At 42.6% G+C, this 25033-nt stretch overlaps 2 protein-coding genes and 1 long non-coding RNA gene across 4 annotated transcripts; 2 read left to right on the top strand and 1 right to left on the bottom strand.

The window, feature by feature from the left end:
* Window positions 1-450: 450 nt before the first annotated feature.
* Window positions 451-3786, top strand: sfrp2 (secreted frizzled-related protein 2). The gene is made up of 3 exons (XM_048254170.1): window positions 451-1027; window positions 1345-1425; window positions 2128-3786. The coding sequence occupies exons 1-3, from the start codon at window positions 526-528 to the stop codon at window positions 2430-2432; spliced, it is 888 nt and encodes a 295-aa protein (XP_048110127.1). The 5' UTR covers window positions 451-525; the 3' UTR covers window positions 2433-3786.
* Window positions 3787-5740: 1954 nt separating this feature from the next.
* On the bottom strand, window positions 5741-6795 carry LOC125297254. Its single transcript, XR_007194067.1, has 4 exons — window positions 6538-6795; window positions 6267-6326; window positions 6019-6112; window positions 5741-5845 (listed from the first exon to the last, which is right to left on the bottom strand). It is a non-coding gene; the product is annotated as an uncharacterized LOC125297254 (long non-coding RNA).
* Window positions 6796-10711: 3916 nt separating this feature from the next.
* Window positions 10712-24517, top strand: ncapd3 (non-SMC condensin II complex, subunit D3). 2 transcript variants are annotated; one of them, XM_048246772.1, is made up of 35 exons: window positions 10712-10888; window positions 11140-11294; window positions 11443-11605; window positions 11743-11921; window positions 12190-12363; window positions 12568-12629; window positions 12825-12909; window positions 13023-13159; window positions 13567-13639; window positions 13877-14002; window positions 14267-14534; window positions 15008-15052; window positions 15780-15857; window positions 16280-16368; window positions 16460-16594; window positions 16897-17111; window positions 17400-17591; window positions 17987-18084; window positions 18220-18320; window positions 18788-18910; window positions 19054-19168; window positions 19392-19487; window positions 19600-19838; window positions 19985-20064; window positions 20194-20331; window positions 20446-20579; window positions 20672-20856; window positions 21792-21902; window positions 22132-22305; window positions 22790-22899; window positions 23039-23100; window positions 23221-23259; window positions 23951-24007; window positions 24134-24191; window positions 24343-24517. In XM_048246772.1, the coding sequence occupies exons 1-35, from the start codon at window positions 10840-10842 to the stop codon at window positions 24395-24397; spliced, it is 4200 nt and encodes a 1399-aa protein (XP_048102729.1). In that variant the 5' UTR covers window positions 10712-10839; the 3' UTR covers window positions 24398-24517. The 2 variants fall into 2 exon arrangements, with proteins under 2 accessions (XP_048102729.1, XP_048101965.1); XM_048246008.1 differs by having other exon boundaries at window positions 23218-23259.
* The last annotated feature ends 516 nt before the right edge of the window (window positions 24518-25033 follow it).

The following is a 25033-nucleotide window of genomic DNA, read 5'->3' as shown; positions in this document are numbered from 1 at the left end:
ATGCAGTTTTTTTTCTGGGTGCAGTAGAGTAATAGTTTCATGTCCAAAATATTGCAGTTGTAAATTGTATTGCAGTAAAGTTAAAGTACAATGAAATAGGCTCTAGTGCAATGCCGTTTTTCATGTCCAAAACATTCAATTTCCTGCACATGAACTGCAAATAATTCCTCAGAAACTACAGTTATAATACTCAGAAAACTACAATCTTTTGTAAGGGCTGAGTTTGAGGTAGGCTACTTGACCTTATTTGCAATTAAACAAAGTAGGCTGGAACTGGCAATTATTCTAGATATTTAACTAAATAGTTCTGAAGTTGGGTTTACCTGATACCTCGGGATGAAACCAGACCCAACTTGACCAATGATGTGGTTCTCTCTCGACTCCGCCCTGATTCTCCTTAGAGAAAACCACAGGTTAAAAACTCAAACAATCCATTCTCAATGAGTCGGACTGTTCATCTAACAATAAAACAAGGACAACTTAAACAAGGACAACAGCTTGTATAATTGATAATAACCTTTAACAATGAAGAACATAATGCTGCCATTGATCTGGGCTTTGACATTACCCGCCTATATGGAAGCAATTCACGGGATATATGCTTTCGGTCAGCCCGAGCTGTTTCAAAAGAAGAGCAACTGCAAACCCATACCTGCGAACCTGCTACTGTGCCATGACATTGAGTACACGGAGATGCGGCTCCCGAATCTTCTGGGACACGAAACCATGAATGAGGTCCTGCAACAAGCAGGCTCTTGGATTCCCCTAGTACAAAAGCAGTGCCATCCGGATACGAGGAAGTTTCTTTGCTCTCTGTTCGCTCCAGTGTGTTTGGATGATTTGGACGAGCCCATTCAACCATGCAAGTCATTGTGCGAGAGCGTGAAACAGGGCTGCGCTCCGGTAATGGCTGCTTTCGGGTTCCCATGGCCAGACATGCTAGACTGCGAGCGCTTCCCTCTCGATAACGATCTGTGCATACCTCCAGCAAGTGCAGATAATTTGACGACGGCAGTCACTCAAGAAGGTAGACTACATACTCTCTTAATGTTATAGCATTGGCCTCATGAAAAGCAGTAATTCACAGGCCACATAACCAATGTGAAGTATAGGCTGCAATGTATCTTATCCAAACGACCAGGTAGGCTACTTATTTATTTTAGCACGAGATCAGATGTAAGGTCCATCTATACTATGATTTCATCAGAGGTGCTCTATTCTTTGAAGTTGAAAACATGAGTTTACCATAGAATGTGAAATGATGCCAAAACATCCAACAATATGTTGTCCACCTGTTCAACTAAACTATGGTGTAATGTATTTAACACTGTTCTGCTGTTTCAGTGCCTAGAGTCTGTGATGCCTGCAAAGAGAAAACAGAGAATGATAACGAAATCGTGGACAACCTTTGCAAGAATGACTTTGGTAAGTTTTGAGTTTTGACATAGGCTAATATAGATAGATAAATGCCATAAAGCAATGTGTCAACAGCATTCAAGCAAGGCTTTGGCCTTTGAAGAAGAGCTTCAAATCAAGCTGTCTGAAATGTTTTTCCAGTAAATTATATTGATATTTTCACATTCCAACAATGGAAAGGTACATGAGGGATGGAAGGGTGTCACTCAAGGAGATAAAACATATTTGTCAGATAAAATGAAGGGCCCAGATCAACTGGGGGTCCTTGTCATTAGGTTGAATAATTGCCCCTAGAGTCCCCTCCTTCAGTAAGATGAAGGCTGCAGGATTGGCATTTAAGGCCCAAAGATGTGAAACAAATCAACACATTGTGGCCATAATAAGAGTGGTTTTCAGGGCTTTGCTTAGTTATTATAAAGATGAGAGCTTGAAAATAATTAAAACATTTCTCTCAAACACCATGATTCAGGACAGGCTGTTTTTTTTATTATTCTGTGCTATGAAGTGCTTCAGCTTGTCAACCCCTGCAAAAGTTCTGACACAGGTAGATGATGAAAAGACAATCATTCTGATCATTCCGAAATAGTTAGTCCTATCTTTGCCTGCTCAATTGTTCCTTGCGCTGTATAGCATGTGATTGTGCCCCATTCAGTTATTTTCACCGTTTGCCACAACAATAACATGAATTCTCACCTGTTTTCCTCATTGTAGCCTTGAAGATCAAGGTCAAAGAGATCTCATACATGAATGGTGACACCAAAATTGTGCCAGAGACCAAAAGCAAGACCATCTACAAGATGAACGGTGTGACGGAGCGCGATCTGAAGAAGACGGTCTTGTGGCTGAAGGATGGCCTGCAATGTATCTGCAACGAGATGAGCGACATCAACGCTGCATACCTGGTCATGGGGCAGAAGCTGGACGGCAACCTGGTCATCACCTCGCTCAAGCGCTGGCAGCGCGGTCAGCGTGAGTTCAAGAGGATCTCGCGCAGCATTCGCAAGCTGCAGTGTTAGGGGTCAGTCACCCCACACCCACACCCCCCCTCAACCCCACACCATCCCCAGTGACCTCTGGGCTGCTGTAAAACAGCCACCGCTCCCAGTTCAGCTCTCCAGTAGACACCCTAGAGTAAGGCTCTAATCTTTCAGGGAAATAACACAATTCTTGCTGGTCATTCTCTGTGACCACTGTCAGCATTCAGTGCTGTTATATATTTCATACATGTCTTTTATAGAGGAAGCAGCATGTCCTCTCTGTGGTAACTCCCTCCCAGTGTGACCAAGTATTGCATAAATGCCACATTTCCTAAATGGTGATTAGAATTGTGCTCTGCGACTCTCTGGTACAACTTTATCTGTACTGCTCTCAGACCTCTAAAGCTTAGCTAGGTAGCCTATTCACAAAGCACAACTAAAGTAGCACTCAACTTATCTCCAACACATTCTGTTAAGGGTTGGTATCCAGCACATCAATATTTCCATTGACAAGGCCCTCACATTACTTGATAGGGAAATTGATATTAACATAAATGCACATGGTTTAAAATGTATTCATTGGACATTCTTGTCCATGGTAAAGAAAATAGTAAAGAACATTTTTACAAATAATTTTTACAACACAATGAGAGATAGCTGGCTATATTCTCAGTCTTCTAACATATCTGCAATTTTCCCCTAGTTCATAGAACTTTGATCTAAGTGCTGTGTGATGTTTTAGCCCCTGCCCTGACTAGGCCTAGTGTCCTGTGTGATTTGGGTGTAAATGCATGAATCAGTTGCGTTTTTGTATGTCCTGTTTTTGCCTGTTTTCTGTGATTGTTTTGCCTTCTGTATACTTGAGCCTCAGAACTGCACTGCAACAGTATTATTTCTTTAAACTGTAATCTGATGTTTGTCTGTTATCTTGACCATTAAGGTTCCCTACACAACTGATGCAGTTTGGTGTCGGGATGTTGGAAGTATGTTGTTATGGCTATTTTATGGGTCCATTACTTCCCATCAATTCGGCGTCACAGAATTTACGTCCAAGTTACTCATTCATCCATTCATCCAGAAAAATGTTTTCTGTGTCATGCAAACAGTGGTAAAGGTTAAGTTTCGTGACTGTGCATTTGGCTCATTGTAATGTTGGTCACTGCCAAACTGCTGCATATTTGTGGTATGCTATTTTCTAATAATATGTCCTACTCTGTAAATATCTAGATAAAGCAGTTTATTCTTGTACATAGTTTTCAGAGACAGCAAATCGAAAGTCCAAAAATATTTGCGGGCCCCCATAATGCCTAGAACTTGTTGTTCAAGCTGGTGAGTCATTGCTTTGTATGTGGTATATTACTTTTGTATTATTATTAAAATAATGTTAAAGCAATACATTTATTTTCTTGCATTAGTGACATATTTAAAACCATTTAAATTTAAAATTAAACTATCAACACATCATATAAGCATTAAAGATGCAATAGAAATAATATGTTTGAAAATATTTTCATAACAATACAAAATAATTAAAACTTTCTAAATACCTTGTCAACAGGAGTTACTTGATGTGTAGAATATCCTGTATGTGTGATGTATTGAGTCTAATGGAGTGTGTTAAAGTTGCATTAGTCATGAAAAGCAGCTACAGCAGCTATATTTCCACTATATTTGCTTATCTGCCCACTTCCAATGCCTCCATAAGCATTTAGCTTTTTTGGGATGGACCTCATAGCAAATGCCGTCGGCCACCTAAAGCCCAAGACCTGTAGCATGAATCTCCATGTTATATCATGTGTGTGCATATGTAACACCTCACTCTCACTGGTCATACAGTTGGCACATTGCCATGTGCTGTTAGTTCCACAGTGTTGCCTTGTGCTATGCTGAGTTAACAACACAGAGGGGATACCAAACCCACTGCTCCATTCATATGCTTGCCCTGATTTGTTTCCTCAGGTCCATATTGGGCTAACGATATGTGCGTGTCCTTAAGAACAAAACATGCTATGTTGTTTCTATCCTTGAGCTATTTGCCCATTTAATCCGTACCATAGGGAGAGACCCTTTGTAAAGTGGGACCAGAGTTTTTGAGAAATGGCTTGGCCAGCAGACAGCTATGAACTGGATTTCCCAATATGCCCAACTAACCGGTCTTTCCACCCTCGCTTCTTTTACAAGGTCCCAGTTCTTCCAGGAATTGTTTATTTACACATGTGCAATGTCTTGGTTCGAAATATGAATAAGAACATAAAGTAAAGAATTAGGCAGAAGGATATTATTACTGATGAAGAATGAAATATATATATGTAAAAACGAGATCAAACATAAAAGGCAGGTTCTGTTAATCAGGGGGAAAAAACTAAACTAAAATAAAAGTCCTTGCCAATACGATCAAGATTGGCTGAAAATAGACATTCCAGTGTAATGGCAGTGTAGAGAGCATTTCTGAAAATTATGAAACAGAATATAATAAAATAACCAAGCACAATAAAATGTTCTGCACTGGCTGTCTAAATCATAGACAAATTATGCCTTGAACTAAAGTCAGCCATCTTCACATAAAAAGCACAAAACGGTAATAGTCTGTGGCAGTTCTAGAGTTGGTCCAAAATGTGTTTCACTCGTATTGTACTGTTACAGTGCCCAAAATATAGAATTCCATGGGATCCCTGGTCTTATCTTGGGCCCAATCTTTTTCTGTCTATGATGTGGCGCTTTGACCCATGACCAAACTGGGTTGTAAACCATTTACAAAAATATACAGCGTAAGGAAAATGGGACTCAATACAAGGCGGTCAGGATTTCTAAGTCTAGTGTAAGGTGGTCTCAGTTATTTACTGGCATTCCGACCACAATGTGGTCTCTACTTATAAATATAAAATGCCTTCCCTTGTCCAGATGTCAAGATTAAGAACGCGTCTAATTTTTAGTTTGGGTGTAAACAGATCGGTTGTTATGCAGTATTCACGACATATCCACATAAAGGACATATTGGAAGGACAACTAGTCCAGTGACACAAGATCCCAAGACAAATAATAAGGCATATCATTGTTACGACTACTACATTTTGGTCATTAAATCAGTTGAAATCAAAATCATGACACAGAGATCCATGCTAATTAATTTAACTACATTGAAGAAAATAAATACCATACATTTTAGACAGAGTGACAAACAGTCAGATGATCAGAAGATGACAAAAAAGAGGACAAAATAGTGAATATGAAAGCTAACACAGAAGATGACAAAAAAGAGGACAAAATAGTGAATATGAAAGCTAACACAAGACATATATGACGCTGTCGATATCAATTTATGAAGCGAGTTCTTGTGCTGGACAGAATATTCCACTGCCTCAGGGTCCTGCAGAAACCAGAACAGGGGCCAAGGACATTACCTCAAGACACCAAGCAACAGTATACACGCCAGTGTAAAAATGTGTGTCTCCCTGAAAGGACAGCAAAATCAAGGCCATTGTCCATATTAAACTAATTCACTCAAGTCTTAAAACTCCTTGCTGTTACTCACATTATTTGCATGTGAGAAAAAATAATTTATTTTGATCTTGCTAGGCCTGGTGGCATGGACACATCCTCAAAACATCAAGTTCTCAATGCTTACCCACTACGCAGAAAAGAGATCCCATCAGGAGACTACTGGAGTGAGGACAGGCAGAAAAATGATTTCCTTCTAAGAAAGAGAAGGACAGGAAAGACTGACACACAAAGAGGGAGAGAGAATGATGTTCTTTGAATGTCTCTGTGCAGAAATGAGAAACAGAAACAGTGCCATTCAATACAAATTTAGACCTAATTTTGCCTTAAAACAGCCCATTGACAATGACTTACATGTGTGTATGTCAACCTCACCTGTTGAAACTCATGAGTCACCGGACAGCTGTGCATCACTGGTCTCTACCGTCAGAACGCCTGCAAGGACACACACTCATATGGGTCCAGATAGAACCAAAGCATCTACAGTTTTCTGACAGTTTTTTGAATGCCACCAACACAAAAGTACAATCAAAAATACATCTGAAAACAGCAAGGCAGACAGACAGATTCTGTAATGATTCTGAGAATATAGCATTTCTCTGCTCCTGTTAAAGTATTCTGATTAGATGAACAGGTGCTAAGGTACCTTGGTGGAGCAATGGGTTTGATGCTGGATGGAACAGAGGCTGGAGTGAGACCAGGAGTGAAGCCTTGACCAGACGGTGCTGAGGCATGTGGGCCACGATGACTTTTACAGCAGGAGACAGGAGAAGACAGAAACGGGTGCGCACATCCAAATATGTTTTAACAGGTGCCAGACAAAACGTGTCAGAGAGAGAGAAGGAGACTTCAGACGCCAAACACATCCGGCAGCAACACGGCACTAGCTTCGTCGAGGGGCCACGTCTGGTCCACAAAACCAACTAGAAAATAACATGGGGGTTCAGGAATGAATGTGAAATGTACCTGTGTGTGCGTGCATTATTATACACTAAGGATTGTTATCCTGGACCATGGGACACAAGAAAAATGTAAGCAATGTGATCATTTGTGTTGCAATGAACCATGAGTGTACCAATATCATATCAAAACTAAGACCCCGTTCATACTGCAAGTCTTAATGCTCAATTCGGATATTTTGCTCAGATCCGTGGCTTATATCAGATTCCAGTGTGAACTGTTTGCAGTTTCGAACTGATCATGCGCAAAAGAACAATAACAAGTGTCCCAGAATGTCCCACAAAAACAATCATGATCTTGAGGTCCCCGGACACTTTGTCCCCCACTGCACAGGTTATGTTCAGTTCTGGTGGAGAAAAGAACACACATATATATGCAGACAGGCATTCATACACCATGGCCACAGCTCTGACCTAAGGTAACAACCGCATGAGCACACACTGAAGATGGTATGGGTGTCAGTTTGAACTGAGACAGAGGCTGACTACCAGGCAGCTCTGCAGAGCCCTCTGCTGGGGGAAATGGAAATCACCACATGGGTCAGCCCATAGACACGTTTTTCAGTTAGACAACTGCACAGTGTGCAGCCTAAAACCCAACCTGGATGTAGAGGAGTTTGGTGTTGAGGATAATGATAGCTGGTACATAGCTGTGCAGTATACGTTAGGTAAACCCCCTTCCTGCTGCCTTAAAGGAAAACTCCAGCAGAGGTTTTTTACATAGATCTCTGTTTCTCAAAGTCACCGATTACTGTTGATGGACAGCAGAGGGCTGTGAGAGTGTCAGTGCTACACTCATGATTTTTGGCATGATTTTAAAGATACCATACCAAATCTGCAAAACGACTCATTCTCAGTACTTGATTAATTTCCCAAAACACAACACACAACTCTCTACCTAACACAAAAATATAATAGGAAGGTACTTGATTTCCTTTTTCAATAACAACCGATCAAAATGTCACACTTATTCATAAGCTTTACTGTGACAGAGGCTGACTACCTGACAGCTCTGCAGAGCCCTCTGCTGGGGAAAATAGAAATCACAACAACATCTTATTTAAAGGTGCCATGTGTAAGAATTGAGGTAAAAATATCCAAAAAATACACGCATCAAAAGAATGAGAAGAAATAAGGGCGATGATGTCATTAAAAAAATGACAAGGTATAGTGCTGCAGAGATATCAACCTGAATTAGCATGCTAAATTACTAGCCACAGCCCGACAGGTGTCATAATACCAGTTTCGGCCATGGGAGGCAGTATGCATGACAATTGTATTGAGATCCATGTGGTTAATTGGGAAATAAGGAAAATCAGTCTATTCAGATGTGTTTTGTTCTGTGAAGCAATGTTCTTAAATCCCAAAGAAACCCCAGTTAACAAAGTCCTGCTTGTCTCACACGTTGGATAGAAAGTGTAGTTACAGATAACAAGTGCTTAATCATGAGAGACTCAATATAGTTCTTGATTCATTTGTCTTTTCCACGCTGAGGTGCAAACATGTAACATAAACAACTCGGAGCACATGATTGCATTCAACACCATAATACCACAACAATTCATCTGCAAACTTGACAAACTGGGACTCAGTACCTACCTCTGCAACTGGCTACTGGACTTCCTCTGTCAGATGCCTCAGTACGTGTTGGCAACAATATCTCAAGCAGCATCACACTGAGCACGGTGGCCCCCCAAGGCTGCGTGCTCAGTCCGCTGCTCTTCACCCTGCTGACGCATGACTGCACTGCAACCTACAGCAACAATCACATAGTGAAATTTGCTGACGACACAACTCTGGTGGGTCTCACTCTCATCACCAAGGGCTTAATTTGAGACTCAATACAGGTTGAGGTCGACCTTCTGACCACGTGGTGCAGGGACAACAACCTCCTGCTGAACGTCAGCAAGACCAAGGAGATTGTTGTTGACTTCCGGAGAGGTCACACCCAACACCTGCCACTGACCATCGACGGTGCTGTGGTGAAGAGAGTGAGCAGCACCAAATTCCTGGGGGTGCACATCAGTGAAGACCTCTCCTGGACCACCAACACTGCATTAATGGCGAAGAAAGCTCAGCGCCGCCTCTACTTCCTGCAGAAACTCAGGCGAGCAAGTGCTCCACCAGCCATCATGACCACATTCTACCGAGGCACCATTGAGAGCATCCTCTCTAGCTGTATCGCTGTGTGGTAAATGGAAGCTGCGCTGAATACAACAGGAAAGCCCTGCAGCGCATAGTGAACACAGCTGGAAGGATTATTGGTGCTTCACTCCTCCCTGAAAGACATTTACACCACCCACCTCACCCAAGAAGGCGACCCACAATTGTGAGTGATGCAAGTCACCCCGCCACAATTTGTTTGATCTACTGGCCTCTGGGAAGAGGTACAGAAGCCTGCGCACCCGCACCACCAGACTCACCAACAGCTTCATACACCAGGCTGTTAGGATGCTGAATTCTCTCCCCCCTCCACCCTCAGCTACATAACATCCTGGACTTTGGACCCACAATGGCTGCCTTGCACTACTCCACTTGCACTACTCCACTTGTACACTTGCACACTTTGCAACTTGTTGTTGTTGTCCTGTTGTCCTGAAAACACAACACTTCTGCTACTCTTACATAACTTGCACCACTATGCCACTTGCTTACTTAGGTCAAACAGAACTACCTCAGCCATTTATTGGCCTGACTTTGCACTAGGCCTATTATATTGACTGTCTATGCACAATTGCACAATTTCAACCCAATTTTGCTGCTTTTATTTCTTCATTGTATGTGCCTTCTTATTTACTTTTTATTGTTTACTTGAATGTTATGTTTGTCTGTGGACTTAATTGGTAAAATATGTCTTGTCTTCACCGTGGGATAGTGAGAAACGTAATTTCGATCTCTTTGTATGTCTGGGCATGTGAATAAATTGACAATAAAGCAGACTTTGACTTTGATTGAACTAGAACAAAAATACACAAGGTGTATGGCTGGCGTGAGTAGTGCCAAATTTGCTTTTAATGCTTACATTTAAATGCTTACAAAATAAGTAAACACTAGTGATTGCAGTCTGACAGTGAAGCTTCAATACATGCTTCAAACCAGTAATTCCATTTGAACCACTGCTCCGAAGGTTGCTTTGCTACGGAAAAATCACGTGATATATGACGTCTGAAGCAGAAACTGCTTCATTCTCTGAAAGAATCGCCTGAGTGGTTCGTAGCGCCACCGCCTCGTGAACCAATCGTGTTGTCACTGCAACTGGCGGCCTCTTTCTTCTGAATTGTAGCGCGCTCAAAGCATAAACACTTTAGGCTAATGCAAAACATTGCGTTTGGTTCATAGCCTCTACTGTGACAAGCATAGTTTGTTCATATTGATTTATGTTTATTACAATGTAAGAGATACGTGGGAAAACTTTATTCTGATGGCTCCTGATCATTGTTTATTTGTATAAAGAATGATATCCCATTCTTATTCATGTGCACTACGTATGTGTGGGGGTGGGGTGGTTAGGTGCGTGCACTAGATTTATTTCACTAGTAAAGCTTCCTGTCCACTATCTAGCCGGGATCATTTAGATGCAGTCTTGGCTTTTCACCAGGAGAGGTCGCTGTTACTGAAGCTTCGAGTAATGAACCCATTTTTTTTAATACAATTGTTCAAAGTGGTTAAATTAAAGTTCAGTGCTTCACCAAAGCTTCATTTGCCCATCACTAGTAAACACAATAGCAATAATAAGTAAACGGTTACAGACATTTGAAGTACTGAATAATCGTTTCAGGCTGATATAAAAACAAGACAGAATTGTTTTATATTACACGACCATAGCACCACCAGACCAGAGCCCGTCTAACATCTCTGGCACCACCCACGATACCAAAATGCTTTTCCTGTTCCCGTCATGCGGACCAATGACAGCAGGGCTTTTGATAGGGAACCCTCTGCCGTTTTGAAAGGTTTTACATACCACTGTTTGGCGCGTAGATTTGAAGATGGAGTTGGACGCCTTGGAGTTATTGAAATTAAGAGATGTTCCGAAAGGTTTGTTCATCCTCTTAAACTCAGTTGATTATCAACATAGAATTGGCGATCTGCGTGCTATTTAGGATGTCAAAATAGTTAAACATCCGCACGAAAATCGCCTTCTCAGAGTAATCTTTTTGCTTGGTCGTCCTCTGACCTGACCTAGCTTCTAGCTAGCTAACGTCAACATTAGTGCCGGCGTTTTCAGTGTAACATAACTAGCAGGTTTGGAACTACTAGACTGACTACAATAAAACTCTTTTGTGCAGCTTGGGTGGACGCAGTATGGGAAGCGGAATTCTGTGACGCTGAAAAACTGGACTCTGTTATTGAGGAAAAAATAACAGAGGGAGGAATACATGTCTTCAAAACTGTACAGACTCAACTGCTTCCGTTTTCAAATGACATCACAGAAAATACACAGGTAGTTTGTCTCTAAAAATAGATACATTTTCTGTTGATAAACTTTGGTTTGTGTCGGGTCATGTAGAGTATTAATATCAAAACAATTTGTTAACAAAATATGTTTCCCCTTTTGACACAATCGCCACTTGCGCCTGTTCATTTTGCAGAATGTCTGGGTCTTGATGAAAGAAAATGAAATCTCTGTCAAAGCTCTTGTGGCAGTAATTTCCCATTTCATCTTTGAGGGAAAGTCAAAAACCTCTAATGTAGAGGAGAGGCTTCATGCGTTGCAAGCAGCCTCACTTTATCTGCTGCTTTTGAGGATTCCTGGTAAGATTCTTCTATCTGAAAATAAGTCGAATGAGCTTTCTATTTATATACCAAATAACAGAGGAAAAAATAAGATTGTATTGGTCTTCCTTGAGCTATGTTGTTACACATATTGAGTGTATGTGTTATGTCCTCAGGTAGTGTAGCCAATCAAGTTTTTCACCAAATTCTGTTTGAGAGCTCCCTTGGACTCATCCAGAAGTGTTGGCCAAAGGACTGCTCTGGAAAGAAGCGCAAGAAAGACCCCCCAAGTAACTCCCAAGGCAAATCAAAGGGACGGAAACGTGCCAAGTCTCAAACAAAGAACCAAAATGAGGTACTAATGCACATTGTGTGTCTGTGTACCACATATCTACAATATAATTTAAATAGTATAGATAGATTTCCTAGTGTATGTGTTTTTTAATTTCTTACAGTGTGCTGTTAAAGCTAAATGTGTCCAGTGGTTTCTGAATAGCTGATGGCTATTGCACATATAAGATGATCATGAATTTAAGAGGAAGGTCACAATTATTCTTTTTCAGCTCCATCTCTGGGAGCAAATTCTGTTTTGTGCTGTAACCCTCAATGTCTGACCTTGGCAGATGGATGATGAGGACGAAGAGAATGATGATGATATGGACATGGAAACCTCGTTTTCTGCTCGAGAGCTGTTGCAAATACGAAACGAAATTGAATCTCTGGTGAAAACTTTGCTTCACCTCCTGAAGAATGGTTCTCTTCAGTGCAGGCCCGAGTGTGTCACTGAGTGTGTGCAGGTGAGCTTATTGTTTTCAACTGATAGAAATGTGTGTGATATTTTATTTTTTTTTTATTATTTATTATTATTATTATTATTATTAACTCGGGCAACTATACTAAAATATTTTTGTTTTTAACGTTTTAATCCATAATGTTAACAGATGTCAAGGATTTGGTAAATAATATTTTTAATGATAATTTATTGTTTGTTTTGTATTCAGATTTTGACTGAGCTCACTCATTTTGAGGCAGCTGTTGAAGAGATCTCATTTTCAGATTCAGTGTAAGTTTAACATGACCCACCAGGTAATTCTGTCCCTGTATATGGGAGATGTTGAGGGCAGTGAGTGTGTGTGTGTGTGTGTGTGTGTGTGTGTGTGTGTGTGTGTGTGTGTGTGTGTGTGTGTGCCTGTGATGTGTGGTGTAAGGTAGTGTGAGACAAGCCTACATATAAATGTCCAATATCATGACTGTTTAGGGGAATCAACCGCATGAAGACCCTGCCAGAGCTGGCCTATCATGGACTGTGGATTCTCTGCTCCAGCCGTGCAGCTGGAGACACGGTGCTTAATTTTTTTTAAATTTATTTATTTACTCATTTATTTTAAATATTCACTTAATTTCCCTTACATCCAAAGTCCAATATATGTGTGCTGATCTAGTGGTTTGTGTTCAGTGTCTGAGGTCAGTGTTCGGCCGGCTTCTCTACGTAATTCTCATGATGAGCAAAGATGACATGCGCTCCAAGCCGACCCTGCTTTTGCAGTCGCAGGTGGTTCTTGCTGCCAGGGATCAGGCCCTCCGTTTTGTCAGGTGAGCATAACATGTTTGCTTGATATCACTGGTCACTGGTGTCACTGGTGCTTGTTTCTGACCATGACATTTGGTAACTTACTTTGTATGTATGTAGCCTATGTTTGTTTGTTTGTTTACAAGAGACAATGCACATTAATTAACATGTTCCTTTTAGGCAGCCTTGTAAATGTTCCAGATTTAGCCATGCATGCTAGTTTTCACCTGAAGTGCCTGGCAGGTTGATGTTAAAAAAGAAAACACATAAATGAGGCCTGGGCTACACCAAGCATATGGCATATTTATGGCAATTGTTTGTAGTATACGACCATAGTGACTGACTGGACCCTAGGGTCACCTCAACAAGACCAGTGTATGTGTACTTTGCTGTATTTGAGGTGTATTAACAGTAGTATTGTGTTTTAAAGCCATGTTGTTGATGAGCTGAAGGATGCTGCCATGCCAGTGCTCTACATCTTGGCTCAGCACATTTGTGACAAGGTAATCTTCATGTTCCACTTAAAGTAAAGGCGTGCCTCAGACTGCCTTGGCTGAGAAGTTTAGGCCTTATGTTTTTATTTTATTTTCATGAAGCAAAACGTTTTTCAGTAAGACAAGCAGATCTCAGCCTTCATGTAAAACCCGTGCTGGGCCTGGGTTTAGTGGAGTCGGTAGCCTCATCGGAGGAACACCAGTATATCAGAATATTTGACTCTGAATGTTCTCCGTTGGCTTCAGATGGTGGAGAAAGTGGACTACCGAACCAAAGGAGCCCAAGCTGTGGGGCAGCTGGTGGCTAAGATGCCTCCAGCCAAGCGTGCCAATTTCATCCAGTGGCTGTACAGCTACTCTCTGAAACCACAGGTGAGCCCTCAAAAATGAGTTAAAACCACAGGTGAACCCAAATCCAAAAATGAGTTAAAGGTCTGTAATGTCTTCTTTCCATTACAATTTTATTCCCTGCACTTTCTTCAACATTGTAACTTGTACAATTAAACAAGGTCCCCACAATACCAAAGGAACAAATGTGTAATAAATTGAACAACAGAAATGGGCAAAAAAGAACATTAAGTGTGACCTCCAATGTTCCTTAGCACCTGAGCACTCATTTTGTTCATTCTCCATCAGATCCCATATCGGCTGTTTGCGCTGGACGTTGTCATGGTGCTGCTGGAGGAGGTAGACGACGAGGAGGTGTCTGAGCAGGAGGAGGCGCCCCAGGAGGAGGGACGGTCGGAGTTCCTGACACGCCGCTTCCTGGTGCAGACGCTGGTGTTTGGCCGCAGCTGTGACGTGTCGCCCACCGTTCGGGCTCACGCTCTGCACTGTCTCTCCCGCTGCCTGGACATGCAGTCCCAGAACACCACCCGATATGTACAGGAGCTCTTCCAAGCCAGTGAGTCTGCAAATCAGTTCCCACGTCCTGACCACTGCCTTGGTCTTCCAGCTGTTGTTGACGTGGGTTCCTAGAAGAATGCTTTGAAAATCACACTACTGCAGAAGGCAACAACACAACTGGCTTAGAGAAAATCTAGCATTAGTTCTTTATCTTCCCTAGTTAGTGTCTTCTTGTAGTTGAGAATATGTTTCAAAGCTCTAACTAGTTCTTTCAGAGTTAAAAGTTAGAGAGGACATTAGCCTCTAAACTGTGTATATACACAGTTTAGAGGCTAATGTCCTCTCTAACTTTTAACTCTGAATGAACTAGTTAGAGCTAAACTTTTCTTCATAAATGGACCAACAGCTGCATTACACACTTTCTTTTATCAATCATCCTATGCTTTTCTTCTGCTTTTACAAATAATTGGTTAGGCTTTGGCTTTAAAATTGAATTATAATCGGTTAAACGTGAATTGGTTCTGTTTTCAGCTGGTGTGGAGACCAGGAGCCTCTTGGAGATGGAGGGAAGTGAAGGTGAGCTGTGAAATGAGTCTGAATGATAATGATAATGATCCAAAATCACACCAGTAGAATTCTAAATGACACCATATGTAGATTCATAGATTACAGGTTGTTAAATGGGGTTTGGCAGACTGTAGTGAGCAGCATAAAGGATTTATGGACAACAACACAACAAATTGCGTTTATATAGCGCTTTATGAAGGCACCCAAAGCACTTTAGAGTGAAGAGGGAACATCAATAGCCACCACCAGTAATGTGTAGTGCCCACCTGGGTGAAGCACGGCAGCCAGAATGCTCAGAACCATGTGCCAGAATGATCACAACACACCAGCTTGAGGTGGAGAGTGAGGGAATGAATGGTTGAGCCAATTATACTGCGGGGCGATTAGAGCGCCAGAGCTGAATAAAGCAGATTGGGAATTTAGCCAAGACACCAGTGAACCCCTATTCTTTGTGCCACGGGATGTTTTATGACCACAGTGAGTTGGGACCTCAGTTTAATGCCTCATCCAAGGAAGGCTGTCCGGATCAGTGCACTGACAGAGTTGATTGGGATTGATTTATGGCCACAGACGAGGCTGCCATGTACTAGCTGCCCACCAACACTACATCCAGCAGCAGCAGGTCTCCCATCCAAGTAGTGACCAAGCTCACAACTGCTTAGCTTCAGCATGGCCGTGTTTATAATACAATGTTTGAATATCAAATAACTAAGACGGTTTGTTTTTCCCTCCTCAGGCACTGTGAACACCCACTATGGCGTCTCCACCTTCAGGACAATTCAAAACACCAATGTCAACACGGCAATTGGCGATAGTAAGCTCAAACTTTTTTTATTTTTTATTTTGGAGTCATTTAGAATGTTCTATGGTAACCTTTCATACATATCAACTCCTTAGGATGCCCCACCTACACAAGCCTCTCCAAAAAAGATCTGTAAACTGCCCCAAAAAGTAGTTAGGGGCAGGGGTTGACCGTACTGTACGTGTGTCCGAAGTCCCGGTAGAACTCTTACAGACGATTGGCGAAACACGCTCTTGATTGCTTTTCTTTGTTTACCTTTGTCTGTGTGTTGGCATGTCATCATGCTCAATACAAATAGCACACTATACATTTCAAACCATCTCCAGAAAATGCCAAAATTTTGTTTATGCCCGTAAGCAACTGTAATTTGAATGGAAAATCTGTACAACGTATGTGTGATCTGACCGGCTGTTGACTTTAACGCTTTTTTAAAGGCTCTACTCCCATAGCTCGGGACACCTTGGATCTGTTAAAGCAGCGTGTGTCAGATGCCAAGACTAACGTCAGAAAAGCTGCTTTGGAGGTGAGTTCCTCACTGTCATCTACTTTTCTGTCGATCTTTTAAACAACATTTAGTAAGCTCATCTAAAATGTGTTTCCTTGTGTGCTCCCAGGCCATTACAGGTTTGCTGAAGCACAGCGTGATCGCATGCAATAAGGAGCACCTGGCCCTGCTGTCTGAGCGTTGTAGAGACTCCTCCATCATGGTGAAGAAGAAGGCCATGCAGTCTCTGACTGACCTGCTCATTGTAAGTCTGCCATCGCCTTCCCATTAATGGCTCTCAGCCCCTCTTGTTTCCAGCCATTCATTCTTGTTCTCTGTTGTTATGTTGTCATGGTGATCATTAGCTTTTCAACATTGTCATACTTGGCCATTCACTTACCAGAGACTCCAGATGTAAATTAACCCATGGGCAATAGCCAGGCTTGGTCATACACTGTTGCATTGTCTCTGTGAGATAAACATTAAATGTTTATAAAAATCCAAATGACTTTGTGTCTGCATATGTGTATATGTTTTTTGCATGTCTATATATGTGTGTTTCTCCAGGCGTGTCCGGAGCGTAAGCTGGTGCTGGTGGCCTGGCTGCGTGGTGTGGTGGTGTCGGTGATGGACATGGAGACGTCTGTGCAGGACAAGGCCCTGGAGCTGTTGGACCTCATCATCCTGCAGCACATCAAGGAGCCGCGCCACTTCGCTGACACTGCCCAGAGGCTGGCCTGGGACCTGCTGAGTCTCATGTGTGACGAGTGTGCTGACCTCGGGTGGGTGTGACACACACACACACTCTCGCTCACACACACACACACACACACACACACACACACACACACACACACACACACACACACATACACATATCTCTATGCTATCTTGTCACATTGGCACAGTTCATTCAGATGATGGAGACTTTGCTATTGAAATATTGTTATTAATAGCCATAGTAAGAACGATATCCAACACCGCACAAACACTGTAATGTTGGAAAGTGTATACAGATATGCAAATACAGTCACTCCCTTCCCTCCTCCACCTTGTTCACCTTTCTCCAGATGTTACTTCCGCAAAGCCTTCCGCATTTGGTCCCGACAGAACAAGTTCTCCTCTGGGTTTGTGAACACGCTCATCAAGCACACGAAGACGGAGCACGCCTCTGTTGCCTGGATGCTGCTGTCCAAAGTGTCCGGCGGAGCCTCTGGCCTCCACTTGGAGACCATCCTGAACAAATGGGACGACATGCTTGCGTAAGATTCTCCACCCTCTCTGGGGTGCACTAAGCACGCACAATTGCTGACGTTGCACTGTGTCATCTCACAGTGCCTGTGTAACAGCTGACTGAAAGGAAAATGTTGTCCTGATCTGCTGATTACTGAAGCTGGGAAGACTAAAATAGGAGATGTGATGGTGACCATAACAGATTTTATTCTTGGTGGAAGAATGATGTTTGCCCCCATGCATAGTTGTATTTGTTAACCACCATTCAGTATGTTTAAACGGTACTGTATGTGTATCATTCAGTATGTTTAAACATGTGTGTTTCATTCAGTATGTTTAAACGTATATGTATCGTTCAGTATGTTTAAACGTATATGTATCGTTCAGTATGTTTAAACGTATGTGGGCTTCTTTTTCCTCCCAGGAGTAAGGAGGTGAGGGGAGACACCACTTGCCACATCCTGACCGTGATCGGCCACATTGCTGAACACATTAATGATGTCACCAGGGAGAGGATTGTGGGTGAGTCACCCTATTGTGTGTGATTAAGGCATCTAAACATCTAATTGGACAGCAACAGTTGGGCGCACAAACCGTTGGAAACCACACTGACCTATGGCCATGTCTGTCTGTCATGTTGCGCTGTTTGTTCTCCAGAGGAGGTGAACGCATTGCTGGGCAGCTGTGTGATGCCCACTGATGTCATTCATGCCGGGGTGGAGGCACTGAGCAGACTGGGCCGTGCTGAACATAAAGAGGTAGCTTTTGTGTTTGTGGACTCGGTGCACTACCTTGCTCTTGATCAGGTCTTGATAATACAATGACTTCACAAACAGTCATTTTTATACCCTTTCTTTACAATTACTTTAGTAGTAGTTTTTTTTGTCTGCAGAGACCTTCTCCGTAGTAGCATAGTTGTTGTTTAATTATTTTTTTAGTGTTAGGTAATGGCTTTAAAAAGGCAATTCATTTTGATGTACCGAAGTTGCCCCCAGAGGCTATGTTATATGCTGTTCAGTTATGCTTATTCTGGGTTTTACTCAAACTGGCACTGATTGATGACGTTTTGATCCCAAACTCCATCATCCACAAATAGACACTAAATTGTAAAGAAAGTCTCTCTTATTTACTAAAGACTCTCTCTCTCTCTCTCTCTCTCTCTCTCTCTCTCTCTCTCTCTCTCTCTCTCTCTCTCTCTCTCTCTCTCTCTCTCTCTCTCTCAAAGGTGCCTGCATTCCAGGCCTTTATGAATAAGCACTGTGGTGAGCTTGTAGCCATCTGTCAAAAGTATTTATCCAGCGTCGTTCTGAAAGTCAAAGCAGCAGAGAACATTGATACAGATAATGTGGTAAGGTCATCATGTGTTTCTTTTGGTTTTCCGATCACTAGTTGCCATAACTGACCAGTCAAGCATCAGACTGATTTCCTTATTTACCCGTTAACACACAACTTCCTTGTTAAACATGTGACTGGATGCTATTGGCCCATCAGGTGAGGCACCTGTACACGCTGGGGATGGCGTCCCTGCACTGCCCTGAGCGAGTGGGGGAGCGGAACTTTGCTCTCGTGCTCTCCTTCCTCACCTCGGCGGTGGAGCTACAGCCAGGTGAGACGAAACACCCCGCCACACACACACACACACACACACACACACCACACAGGGATAATGCTTGGTCTGGTGCATGCAGTTGCTGGACAGGAGAGGCAGAGACGTTTTAAAATATAAATGGTTCTTTAATGATTAGTGTGAATGTTTTTGCCGTTTAAGTGTGCCTTTCCATTTCTCTCCTGTTTAACTACAACTTTGTTGTGATTCCCCTCCCCAACAGATGGCGCTACAGAGCTGCCTGGTAGTCAGCCGCTGTCTCAGTTCAAACTGACCCCCATGCCGTCTGTGGTGCGAGCTCATGCGGTCATTACCTTAGGTAAGAACTGTGGCCATGATGTATGAAGGTGTGTTCTTTTCAGTGTTTTTGTGGCTCAGTCTCCGGCTGACACCCCTCTCTTGTGTGTGCGTGTGTGTGTGTGTCACTGTAGGCCAGCTGTGTCTCCAGCATGAGCAGCTGGCCCACCGCTGCCTGCCAGCCTTCGCCCGTGAGCTGGAGGTGGGCCAGCACATGACAGTCCGGAGCAATGTGGTGGTGGTGCTGTGTGACTTGTGCGTGCGCTACACCAACATGGCCACCCTCTACGTCCCCAACATCTCCGCCTGCCTTGCTGACCCCGTGTCTGAGGTCCGGGAAAAGACCCTCATCATGCTCACCAACCTGCTACAGGTAAACTCACACACACACACACACACACACACTTTTAAAATCCTGTAAAAAATACTTTCTGAAATAAGCTCCAAGCTGTATTACAAAATAAGCATTAGTCTGGGTTTGTGTGTCTATTGAATTACTTCTCCATGCACTTCCTGCAGGAAGAGTTTCTTAAGTGGAAGGACTCTCTCTTCTTCCGCTATGCATCGGTACTTGCTGATCCTGTCCATGAGATTGTGAGGTACTCTAATACTTTTATTTCTATTGCTAAGGCAAAGCATTGTATTGTTATCCATAAAACAACATCTTCATCCTTCTCAACAGAGTACAAAAACATCCTTTTTGACTGATTCTCCTCCATTCTTTGCAGTCTGTGTGAGTACTGTTTGGTGGATCGGCTTCTGAAGAAAAACCCACAGATGTTCTATCAGCACTTTGTTGAGTGCATTGTCCACTTTAACTCCTATGACAAGCACAGCAAATACAACAAGTTCCCCCAGACTGAAAGGTAGCGTTGACTGTGTATGACATTTTTCAGCCAAAGTTATTTGACTGCTGTGTTGAGTCATGAAGAGCTGTCATCAGGTGAAAATGAATGCCGATATGTTCTCTTTTACTTAAGAGAGAAGGCCCTGTTCTCACTCAAGGGACAGTTAAAACAAGGCAAGCGATTCAGAATCTACAAGTTCCTGTTGAAGCACTTTACTGATGAACAGCGCTTCAACACCACAAACAGAATCAGCAAGGAGATCCTGGGTAACAACCTTAACGTATAAAACACACGTACAAACAGAAACACGTTTCTTGTTTATCCCTGAAGCCCAACTTTGTTTCTTTCTTTCTTTCAGCTGGTTTTGTGGACCAGACGTTGCCCCTAGATGAGGACGGCGCCGCGTTGCTGTCTGATTCTTTTGACGTTTTGAGTTTGAAGGAGCTGAAGCTGTCTGCCTCCACTGCAGCAGAGGGTGCTGATGAGCCTCAAGACGAGCAGGCCATGATGGTCAAGACCATGCAGAAGAAGCTCATCTCACATGTAAGGGCCACTTGACATACCTCAGCCCTCTGAATATAAGGACTAGGTCCACACTATCAGGCCAAATTTGATTCTTTTTCACTTTATGTGACATCTTAGTTGTTCAAACAGTATGAAAAGTGCAAGTCACATGAAATTCTAGTTGTGTTTTGCAGTGCGGCATGCAGTCTTAACAGTTATATTGGAATTCATGCTACTTTTACATTCTTGATTGACATTCCTCAGAATTATACTCTGGCAGAATTCCAAACATTTCAAGTTGGGAGCATGCTGATGTGTGTTATTGCATCACTTGGTGAAATGACCTACGAAGGTAGTCAGTCAGTCAGTTGGGTTAGCTGCATGCTGTGCGTGTGTTCGTTTGTTGCACATGCGGGTCAGTTCAGAATCCATCACCAGTCCTCACTGGGGTAAAAATCTGATATTGGCCACATTTAATTAGAATTGATCAGAATTGAGAATTAAGAATTGCGGTGTGAACCTAGCCTAATTGTATCAGCCTTTATTCTGTGCTACAACAGCCATTAACAATGCTATGCCTTTTGGCCATGAAAAATACAAACGTGTTAACATAGAGTCCACAGAACTTTAAAGAACAGAACATTCTTTCATTTAAAGAAAGCAAAATGGATGATTTATGCCATGCACTGAATTTGCTTTTGTGCTTTTCCAGATACTAACATGTTTTTTGTGGGCATAAGACATTACATGGATTTCTTATGGATTAATGGCTTTTTTGAATGCATCTGTGAATGGATCTGTGCACAAAATAAGGCCCGTTACACTTGACACCCCATATCAGAATGCCCCCCAAATCATGCTCATGCATATGCTTATTCCATTGGTAATTCCACTGATCTGGAGTATGTCAGGCAGTGCCAGTTCATTAGAATAAATGAATGACCTTTTGGCCTCTCCTGTTTGTGATTTTTCAGGCCCAGAAGAAGAACTTCATGGAGAACGTCATTCCCATTGTGCTAGGGCTTAAGAACTTGCTGGAGGAGAAGCGTTCACCCGTGCTGGGCAACCTAATGCGCTATCTACGGGTTAGAAAGACACCAACCATTTTTAAGTGCTACTGATTTGCCCCTGTTTATGAAGTGTTCATGAATCTGAACAAAGGAAGACATGACTTCCACTTCCAGGATAATATTGGATCATGAGTTCTCTGTTGATTTCCGCCCCAGTCATTAGATCAAATAGTTTTGAATTATGGGTGCAGCAATCCCGCTGCAGGGAGGCTCGTGTTTTATGGCCTCAGTCGTGTGTTTGCAGGTGATCACAGAGGACTACCGGGCCGAGCTGAAGGAGCTGTTTGCAGCAGACGCGCAGCTTGCTGAGGAGCTGGAGTTCGGTCTGAAGCAGTACCAGAAGCAGCAGGAGGACGACGAGCTGGAGCTGCAGCTGCAGCGCCTCAACTTCAGCAGGAACACCCCGCAGCCTGCAAACGTACAGCCCCTCTTCCCCTAGTGCTGTAGTGGAGGCTCTTTGGGGATGCGTGTGTTGTGATTTGCTTTAGCCGTTAGAGCTACATGAGGGTGTAACGGCTTCCACACACAGTTGCGTTCCGTCAACGCATGCCAGTGGGTGTTCCTGACGGTAGCTATGCAAATGACTTAAGGTATAACCGTAATTTGATTGGCTGGTGCCGTCTGTTGTTCGCTTGTTCGTAATTTGATTGGCTGGTGCCGTCCGTCGGTGCAGCAAAAGTTGAACTTCTCAATGCAAGTGACGGGAGCAACGTGACGCAACGGACCCACAATTCAGTTCGCAACGGATGACGTAATCCCATGTAAAGTGAACGGGATGCGTCTCCAACACTGCAACGCACGCAACTGCGTGTGGGAGCCATAAGACAGGGGAATGATCCACTGCACTGATGGCAGCGTCCTGACTGTTTTTCTGTGTTTTTCTTATCCTCTCTTTCCTGTAGCGTAAAAGTCCTCGTGGCCCACGTGCCTCAGCACCGTCTGGTGAAGGCTTCACTCCTGGTCTCACTCCTGCCTCTGTTCCATCCAGCATCAAACCCATTGCTCCACCAAGGTACCTTAGCACCTGTTCATCTAATCAGAATAGACCTTTAACAGGAGCAGAGAAATGCTATATACTCAGAATCATTACAGAATGCGATAAGTCTGTCTACCACATTATCTCTTATGATCCTGAGTGTGTGTCCCTGCAGGCGTTTTGAGGGTAGGGAGACCAGTGATGCACAGCTGTCAGCCAACACGTCTGTTTCAACAGGTGAGGGGGGAAGTCAATGGAGTGGTAGGCTAAATTAGCTATGGTCTAACAAATGTGTTAAATTAATTGTATTGAATCATGATTGTGTTTTGTTTCTCATTTCTGTATTCATCACAGTAGAGCACAGAGATGTAGGAAGAGCCATCAGCACTCCACAAGGTGAGCTGTCTGTCTGTCTGTCTGTCCCTTTCCTTACCTCTACGATACGTTAGGTGCTGTATCTCTGCAGCTATGATGAGCGCTGAAGCAATGTGAACATGCATGTTTCTCTTAATCACACACAAGTTCAGAGGGTTTCCATTCAGAAAAGACATGTACCGGTACACATTTTTGCTCACTTGCTTCTAAGTTGTTGATAAAAACATGCAAGCAAAGCAAAAAACATTGTCTGTAGGGTGAATGTATACGTCATGGGTCATGGTGGGATTTCTTTTGCGCTCTCTCGCAAATATGCATTCTGGCGCAATAGATTTTCCTTGGACTTTCTTATGCTGACATTGATTCAGTTTTCAGTTACTAAAATCTGTTCATTGACTGTAGTTAAAATATCACAAACACGCTTTGTGTGAAAAGACTGGTGACTTCCATTGGAGAATATCACACAAATGTCCTCATTGAATTGGCCCTTTTGACTGGTTTGCTTAGCGATGACTTTTCACACAGCAGAGTTTCACACTTGGTTTCCCTAACAGCCAAAAACAGAACTCCAAATGCCAGTTGGTCAGTTGTAGTGCTAGATAAGCAAAGCTGAAGGCTGATAGCTGACATCTCTCTCTTGTCTGTTCGTTGTGTGCGTTTTTGTCTGTCCGTATGTCCACACTCTAACAGACTTTATTTATTTTATCCTCAGTGGGCTTGCATGAGTTGACATTTGGTGGATGTGTCAGTGCCATCAGATATCGCAAAGGTAAAACGCTTTGTCTTCTTTTTTTTTTCCCCATATGCAAATAGTATGGGTAACAGAAAGGCATTTTAAGACTTTTAGACCTCTGAGTGAAATAGTTAAATGTTTCTATCGGTTTTACTATCTTAGCTCCAGCGAGACACCAAGAAGAAGAGAGTGATGTCTTCCATGTGACTCTTGGGGAAGAGTAAGGACTGATCTGATTTCTTTCTCTCTCCAAACACACACACACACACACACACACATTCTCTGTCGTTTCTCAACCATTTGTTACACGTGTAAACTGTTGTTGGGTGTCTGGTGGAAGGGATGTTTGACTTCTCTTTTGGTTTCTGCAGGACCCCAAAGCAATGGAATATCCAGTCACCTCTGCGGAAAACCCCCATTCGTTAAACTAAATAAACCCTGTCATCCTACAATGTCTTATATCCCTGGCTCTCAGATATAAATGTCTTGTTTTGTCTTCTATGTATTTTGATTGTACACTTTCATCTGAATAAACTATTTACTCTTTTAAAATCAAGGGTCATTTTCTTCAAAATATACAGTTTTAATTGACAATTTATAAATTGTCATTTATACAATTTCAATACAGTATGTAGTTTCAATAGACATGAAGCTTTGTATTGGGGTGTTCACAACGGTCATTGGTTCTAATATTTGATTTCATATGATTGAAATACTGTTGTCATTAAGGAATAGTAAGCTATTCAAAGCAATGCGTTTTTTAATATATAATATTTTTGATCGCCCATTTCTATTCTGTATTGATGGGACAGAGAGTGGGGGAGAGAGATGGGTAGTGAAGTTGAGAAATGACCTCAGGTCAGATTCAGGTCCTCGTGGGCACTGGACCTGTTTATGGTATGGGAATATCGCCTCTTGTGCAACAGCTCCCACTATTAAACCAATATTTTTTTTTCACATTCAGTATTCAGTCATTCAATATCTCAAGATATAACATTAAATGCTATCGTGTGTCAGTATTTGTCCATGGAAGAAGTGCAAAGTGGTTAAATGTGGTAATGA

This window comes from Alosa alosa, chromosome 1 (genome assembly GCF_017589495.1).
Source record: "Alosa alosa isolate M-15738 ecotype Scorff River chromosome 1, AALO_Geno_1.1, whole genome shotgun sequence".
Lineage (NCBI taxonomy): Eukaryota > Metazoa > Chordata > Actinopteri > Clupeiformes > Clupeidae > Alosa > Alosa alosa.
Note: the sequence above shows the minus strand (reverse complement) of the source record. Positions and strands in the feature narration are given on the sequence as shown.